We start from the raw sequence: 8,683 nt of genomic DNA, 5'->3' as shown, positions 1-8,683 counted from the left end.
TGCAGCACACTATTGTTGTGGCTTCTTCTGCTTGACCACAACCACACAATTGCAAAATTATAGAAATTAAGGTCATTATAGTGACAAGAACAGAGGACCACCAGGAAGGAGTGGACCATGCAAATCGATTTAACTGCAAAGGTACTAGGTCGTGAATCTGGCAACCTGCCTATCTGCCTTACAAAACAGTGCAACCCAAAGGAAATCACTTCCTTGCCTTCACTGGACTATTTCTTAAAGGAAACTGAGCGTCGCAGAGTAGCTACCAAGTTATCAATATGGTACAGAAAATGTAAAAAAATGTGAGCTATACATGATAAATATTGAAAAACAGACCAAAGCAAAACATCATTTAGCTGTGATATGACATGTACGAGAATAATAGGTACCTTGGAAGTTCCATATATGAACAGTGCTGCTTCCACTTCATTTTAAAATACCTGCAAAATATTAGAAACCAGATACTTTGCAAGTAGTAAACAACCACATTTTACTGTATTTATTTCAACAATATAATATACATTTTACAAATTTCTTAGAGTGGCTGAACATTGTTATCACTTTACAAATAAATCTCTATACATTTTAAAGAATAAAAAATAAAGTGCTTGGAATGAAATAATTGTTACAGGTTTCTTGGAAGAAAACTGTTTTACATCACATAATTACATTTCAAGTAACAAAACAGTTGGACATATTCAAGGAATGTTGTCATTGTTTAGAAGTACATCCTTTTTGCTTTCATAAACAAATACCTGCACCTAATCAATACTCAATAAAAATGTACTTAAACAAGAACATTGTTTTAAGGTAAGATTCAGCACTTAGCTCGTTTTTCTGATAATTATGGAAATACTGTTGCTATACCAATTCAATCTGCAATGTTTTTTCAAGAAGAAACACAAAAATGCTACAGGTGATACTGTCTTTTTTTCTACAGGAGAAAATGTGAGTATGGGAGCGTTTTCTCCCTCAGACTAATCTTACAAATAATTCTGACACTCCGTTAAACTCTAGTACAAATTTTTTCTGCTTTTCCCTAATTCTGATCACCAAAAGTTAAGAATTTGTGAAAAACAACCACCTTACAAAAAAGTAGGCTGACAGCAAATCCTATTAAGAGCAATGAGCTTTAAGTAAGGAAGGTGCTTCCATTAAAGTCGGGTCTGGGTCCCACAGCCTCTTTACACAGTGAGTGAATGTGCAAGTCACTTAATGACCTCAGGTCTTGTATGTCATCTTTGAAAATAGATACCAATGATCCGATCCTTATCCATTTTATCTAAAGAATAAGACGTATAAAAGTAATTCTGAAAAAAAAAAGAAAAGAAACTTGCAAAATTGAGAAGTGTTTCCCTCAAATGAGGGTAACTTGTTACCATTCTCGTGTCTTATTTATATTTGTTGATTAAGTACTATATAATGAACATACATACTTATCTAATAGTAGTGAGCTCTATCACCAAAACAAATTGAAAGAATTGTGAATACAACTGCCTTCCAGCAAGCTGTCTCACTACATTTGTAAGTAAGGATTATTTCAAGATAAGGTACAGTCAGGGCGCACCACAAAGGTCTTCCAAGATCTGAAGCATTGTGTTCACTTAAGTTGTAAGCCTAACTGCTTACGAAAGTTAACAGACTGCTAGATTCACCTCCTGTGCCTACGAATGCACATCTTAAGACCTTGGCTCATTCTAAAGGTACAGTCTATTAATAACGAGCTTTAGAAATAATTCTGTCAGAAACACACTCTAGAATCATAACACAGGGTGAGGGCCTAGTTTGAATAAAAACTCCAGCAGAATAAACACCACAAAGTTGATTCCTCTGGTATATTCTTCTAGCAAAAGTTAAAAATGCAGGAAAAATAATTCATTCACGTTCTTTCTTATTGGCAACATATATTCTGCTTAGAGAAATCATTCTTATTCAGACCATTACTACATACAGTGAAACAGAAGTAAATAATAAATCAAAATTACATCACTTCTGCTCTTTCTAGGAGTGCTATAAGTAATACTTGTGTTTTGTGTTCTGTTTAGGTTTTGAATCTAAGCCCCAGCTTGAAAAAAAAAAAAAAAGCAGACTACGTGTTTCACTGCCATCTTTCCATACAAATGACAAGTAAACATATCAGCTGGTAACTATGAGTAGAGTTTTTAGTTGCCAAATGAAACAGGCATTCAAAAGAATATATATTCATAATAAATGTGCATGAATAAAAGCTGGCTTGCTGTGTAGCCATCACTATTAAGGAGTTTAAAATCCCACATTTGTGGACCATGATTGTTTGGAGTGTAGACAATATATAAAATGAAAGATTTTTTTATGTATTCAAATGTTTAAACATGAACTTGCACATTGAACAGTGACATTTTCAGCATACCTGCCTTCATAACAGAAACTGTACAGATGAACACACAAACTTATAAGAACATTAGATGTTGTTTTTAAGGAAACTTTTCTGTAAACAATGACATTACAACCTTTTATAATCTTAGCATAAAATAATCACTTAACCTTCCCAGTTTAAGTTGGGCAGACCCCAAAGACAGGAGGGTATCTGGTGACTCAGTCTTCCTATTACTTACTTGTGCATCTTCACAAGCCTTCATTAGCATGAAACGCTTAAAGAACATTAACTGTTCTTCCAGTTCTTTGGACAGTTTCTTCTAGGCATGTCTACTTTTTCAGAGAAATTATTTCCTTTCCCTCACCCTCATTAACTTCATATTATCCTTTTTATCATAACATACAGATTTACTTTCTCTCATCTTATTGACCCCCGAGTAATCTAATTGAAGATCTATCATTTTATCTCCATGCCCCAAGATATACATGCTTTACTATATAAACCACACAGGCACTTGATTCTCAATGTACCTTCTTTCTATGTAGTGCCTGCATAAATGTATTATCCACTTAATTTCAAATATCTCCTACATATGATTTTGCAAGTTGTTTACTCCACAGACCTTATTACCATTCATAAGCCACACTTCTCATATGTCCATGCATACTTAACATACAGCCAAGCTGCTTCAAACACAAGTGGTCACAAATTGCCAACAACGTGCTGCTGTTTGACAGATACTTCACTGCATTTTCATCCTTAAAATGAACTTTCCCATGTATTTTTTTTAAAACAGTTTGTTCATTATGAAAATGGGCAAGTTGATCCAAACATCACTACTACCACATAAATGATATGCTGTAGGAACAAGGGAGCTAATATTTTCGTGTTCCAGTATAAACTCACCTGATAAAAAAATAAGTGTCTATGGTTAATTTCAAGACCATCACTGTGCACAAATGACTATAGTTTACTTATAAGGGTTCTGAAAAGTGATAAGCACTAGTTATTTTAAGACTAGACCCAGGATAAAATAAAGCAAGGGGTGTGAATAATAATGCACAATAAAGCTATACGCAATGGACAGAGAGCTAGAGCTTACAAAATATCACTTTTTTTCAAGACAACAAAACATACAAATAATCTCGACTGACCATATTTCTGAACTCTTCAAACTGTTTGAATTATTTGTCTTGTTTTATGCCTTCACCACCAAACACTGCACTCAAGTTCTATCTACATGCAAACAAAAGAATAATACATTTCCCATTTATTTTTCCAATAACCAACAATGAAATGGCATATATTGTTCTCTACTAGGCATCAGCCAAAGAAGAGATCATAGATTTAGTTACTTTTTTCCCCTTCTAAGGTGAAGTATGAGCTTAAAGGTATTTACTGAGTTATTTTAAATGTTGTATGCACAGTTTGGTCAAATGAAGGGTTGAGAGATGAAACCCTAGTACAGCATTTTATTTTGTTCTGTTTCACCATTCTGAGATTTTGGCTGTAAGCCAGAATTTTACATTTAACAAACCCATGGATTCACCAGATAATTCTAGTTTGTCAGTTGCTGCAAGCCAGCTAAGACTGCCATATCGGTTTAATTTTACTTAAATGTTAAACCAGCCCGAATTTAAGGCTATAATTAAACAACTGATATTTTGGAGAGGTGTATGTACTGTAACAATTAACATTACCTAAAATATCCTTTTGGATCACTCCCCAGCTATAAGGAACATATATTTACTTTCCTAAACCAAAAGGGAGATAACTTATATTGGATCAGAAATGCAAAAGTGGAACTACAGGGGGTTGGGTAAAATACAACAATCTGTGGGCAACAACGAATTTAACTCCATTCATAAAGTAACTTTGGAAAAAACAGCAACATTACGCACATCAACAGTAATCTGCATCATCCAACAGTTATTACCAAAGTTTAAGTCTGCACGGGTGAGTGAGACACATCCAAATCTTATTTGGCTTTTACTCAGTTCATACTACCTAATATTACTCTTGCCTTACTTAAATTTGAAAGCTATATGAAAAGCAGTTTACTGCTGTTTATCAACTTATCTGGCACAAGCAATGCCATACTTTACACACAAGCTTGTGCAACCACTTAACGGGAAAACACATAGTTTGATAGAAGTGTCCGTGACATAAACAGTAGTAAGCACACACCCGAAAATTAAGTAACTCAAACTTCACCGTAAGTGGATTTGCAGTGCAAAATGTGCTTGTACAACAGGTCAATCCTGTTCTGTAACTCCTGCGCGTGCAGTTCGGACATAAAGCCCAGCTCCGAGTGCAGCGGCTCGCGCGCTTGATAGAGTTTGCACAGCTGCTGGGCTGCATTCCTTAATCGGTGCAGCTCGATGACCTTAGACGCTGTTCTCCGTCGGAAGATACATACGGACTTTAGCAGTGGTTCGTGATACTTGTCCCACATGGCTTTCACGCGGTAGCCGTGTAACAGACCGGCTTCATTGTCGATGAACAGCAAACTGCCTCCAGGCGTCCGATGTAGGTTGCTAGTTGCCCTCTCCATGATTCGAGGGTCCCACTGCTTGCTGAAAAGGTTACTGACCAGCCGATCGAAATTGGCAGTTAAGTAGTCGAAGATAATGAGGTCTGTCCACTGAATCAGCTCCAGCACTTCCTGGGTTGTTCGATTACCCCAGTCATTCCAGGAGGGATGCAGTCGCCAGCCACTATCAGATCGCAGGGGCGCAGGTGTAACCACTTCGCTGAGATTTGCTACCCACTTTGTTACGCTGACTAAGGCTCCATCCACCCACTGAGCATCAGTCTGCTCTGCGGCAACATCCCGCCACAAGGCACGACTGGGCCCGACCTTTGCTAGAGCTAAGGGGGGCACGTTTTCTATACCCAGAAGCCGGGATAAGTAGAAAGACAATGTCTCTCCCACAATCTGTTCTGTGTTGATACCGTAGCGCACGCAGGCAGGGATTACATTTCCAGTGTTATCAGCCTCCTGCAGCCGGGCCAACCTGTTTGGGGCACGACCACAGCCGGGCTGTAAAGACACTATACTCGAGCCCCTTACTAGTTTGCTCCACTGGTCCACCTGATAGTCGGAGAATCCAGACGGGGTAAGAGCGTCCAGTGCACTGTTCCAGAAAATGCCGTCTTCCACGGCATCATCGAGCTCCAAATAAGCTCCAGCTTTAACATTCAGATGCACGACATCGGGATCGTTACTTTTCCTCGACTCTTGATAACGATCATTGAAAGCCACTGATGTGCCATTGCCATTACTGCCAACATCATTTCTTGCATCACTGTGGTCCACTGCCAAGCTCGTAATAGCAGTGTCCTTATGTAGCGGTGGTCCAGAAGGCAAAGTTTGCAGCTGCTGCACCTGGGCATTTATAAGACTGGTAACCATCAAAGCCCTTCGTAGAACATGGTGCTTCTTTGATTCTGGAAGGATCCGCTGTTGACCACCGGTCCAGATTAGCAAAACAGATCCAAGCACCAGGAGCAGCAGCAATGCTGCTGAGAGAGTCTGAGCCACCCAGATCTTCATATCTGTCCCATTTTCGGGGTGTAGCTCCTGGTTATTAATCCTCAGACAAAAGATAAGCCCATAAATAAATCAGGACCAGCTGCCTGACAGCCTTTGCACTTTCCTTTTCCTCATGGTCTTCGAACTTCTGCTCAGTTCACTTGCTGTACTATCGGTAAACCCTACGGGGCCAGTTTATTGAAGTTGCATCCATCTCTCTTTTTGTTCGGTTTACTGTACAATAGTTTGGGGACCAGTTTTCCCTCCCAATAAATGATTTCCTTGTCTCCTCTTCTTTAACTCGTATTTATTCCTCCAACCGACAGCCACAAAATGCCTCACTTAGGAAACGGCATAAAGCCCTACGCTTAAAATCTCAGGCATTAAAAGCACGTGACTAAGTGAGGCGGGCCCGGTGTCCCAGGATTTTAAATAAGCGATGACGTAGTGCAACCCCCCCCCCTCCCCATACAGTTCATTTACGTCCTGCAGCCGACTGCTTCTTATTTAAACCTAACCCTCCGTCATGCAGTGCTTAGTGTTATGTTTCATGGGGAGCTCTAAACAAGCCTGAAATGGTTATGCAGAGTGTAAGCCATGGTGTGTACGAATTAATTTAAGGGTATTTTGCCCACCATAAAGGCACGAAATGTGGCACATTCAAACGGGGAAAAAATATTAAAAATACGCACGAATGAAGGTAATTGTGTCAAGTGCGACGCAAGCTTGTTGTATTATTTCTGCTTATCCTTTTGCAATGGGCAGTGTACCAGTTAGTGTGTTCCATCTTCATTTCCTCAAACATGTGCATTTAGCATATCTGCAATACAAGTATTCTGCTGAAAATGGTTTATTGTGAATGTGATGTGCAAATCAGAAGTTTCAGCCTGTCTGTGTTGCCTGAGCAGATGTTTTTATTTCAGTAGTTCGAGGTTACCCATATTGCGCACAGAGCATGACCCTCACCGTTTCATAATTTGCTCATGCTGGTGCACAATTCATATTACGAGTTTCTTTCATTACAGAGGTCTCTTTAATTATGCAGACACCACTCTGGCTCTGCAGGTTACTATTCCGTGACCCTGTTTTATTTAAACTGATGTTACTTTACACCTAGCCATAGATTTAAATGCATTTTTAAATGCGTGTCCACCACGAAAAAGTTGTTTTATCTGGACAAAATATACATGTGCAGTCATAAAAAGAACTGCTTACAAAACGTTTCTTCTCAAATATTTCATGTTAACCAGAATAAACTGTTTATGACGAAAACAGTGGAAGAAAACTCAACAGGATTTGCTCGGTTTTTACACATAAATAGTATTGTGCAATTGCATAACTCAAACTCACAGTGCAAGAAATCTGGACAAAGTCAGAAATAATGGGGGGATTACCGAGGACAGAGGCCCAAAATTGGGACAGACTTTAACTATTGCTCTTATACACTTAGAAAGTTGTTAGACTAGCAGGTTTTCCATTATTAGGGATATGAAGTCTGACACTTAAATGCCTGTCATTATTTAGCATTATTTAATGACTCCAGTCCTCAATGATCTATCTGCCAGGAAGCCACAAATTTTATGAGGAACAGACCAAAAATCTGGACAGTTAAGAGGTATGGAATGTGTTTTGTTTTCGACACACACCAACTCTACAGGATACAGGGACGCTATACCGTCTCACTGTCATGTTTACAGAGGTACCACACTGTTAAGGGGAACATCAAAGATGCCTTAAATGTGTTTCTCTTTTTGGAGACTGCCTCTGAAGCAGCTGATTTAATCTGTCAGCTGTCTCACAACAGTCTCGCGTTTGTTCAGCTGTGCAGTGAAGCCAGGGAGGCTCAGATGTGTCCATTAACCATATTCAGTGAAAGGCAGACTCAAACTCCACTGCGCACACTTAATAAACAGAGGTAAATGCAAAGGGTGAAAACATTTATCAGTTAAATGACAAAAGCAGAGAGTTTAACATATAATACAACATCACCATTCACTATAAAGAATAAACACCTCTGCTATGAAAGGTTTCACCAAGAAAAAGCTAACTGCAGCATGTGATAAGAAGATGGACATCAGAATTTTGCTGAAATTAAGAGTTTTACTGGAAGTATGACTTCCCCATCAAACACAACTCTGCACCCTCTGCTGCTTAATATAACCACATCTGGGGATACAAATATCCGGAGAAAAGTCAGACACTTGTCTTTTTTTTTTTGCAATCAACTACTTGTTAGTCTTCTGTTAGAGAAGAGGAGAAATGCCATTATTGAACGCACAGTGTTCCAGTTTGTCGGATACAAACACCTGCTGTAATGAGAAAAAGCCAGAATTCTCATTATAACATTTTCTTCAGGTGTACATCAAGCAAGTATCCCATGGCAACACTAAGTGCTACTTTCAAACAATTTTATCTGAAAGATGTAAATCCCACTCCATGGACATCCCGAAAGATGTGGAAGGGTAAAAAAAATATATACAGTTTCAGAATAGTGGAGTAAAACACACACACCGGAACTGTTTGCCCTTTACTAGGGATGCCCTCCAAAGGTCTTATGGGTGTTACCCAGTTAGATATTTCTTCTAAGATATGCTACACTATTCACTTGCATCGTATGCAATATCCCTCTTTTGTGGAAATACTAAAATCCCCTTCATGTAAATGATACACTTATTTTACACATCTCTCTTTAACTATAGTACTCAGTTTCTTATTACATGAGTCATGGCCATACATCGCAGTAGATTTCTTTCTAGTTAAAAAAAATTGCTTCTCATTTTCAAGTTTTTAAC

General features: G+C 38.7%; 1 protein-coding gene across 1 annotated transcript; it reads right to left on the bottom strand.

Moving 5' to 3' along the window:
- Positions 1–473: 473 nt before the first annotated feature.
- FJX1 (four-jointed box kinase 1) lies at positions 474–6,298 on the bottom strand. Its single transcript, XM_044082659.1, has one exon. The coding sequence runs from the start codon at positions 5,910–5,912 to the stop codon at positions 4,560–4,562; it is 1,353 nt and encodes a 450-aa protein (XP_043938594.1). The 5' UTR covers positions 5,913–6,298; the 3' UTR covers positions 474–4,559.
- Between the last annotated feature and the right edge of the window lie 2,385 nt (positions 6,299–8,683).

This window comes from Protopterus annectens, chromosome 9.part0 (genome assembly GCF_019279795.1).
Source record: "Protopterus annectens isolate FY-2018-M chromosome 9.part0, PAN1.0, whole genome shotgun sequence".
Classification (NCBI taxonomy): Eukaryota; Metazoa; Chordata; order Ceratodontiformes; family Protopteridae; genus Protopterus; species Protopterus annectens.
The sequence above is the reverse complement of the archived record's forward strand: the minus strand, read 5'-3'. Positions and strand labels throughout refer to the sequence as shown.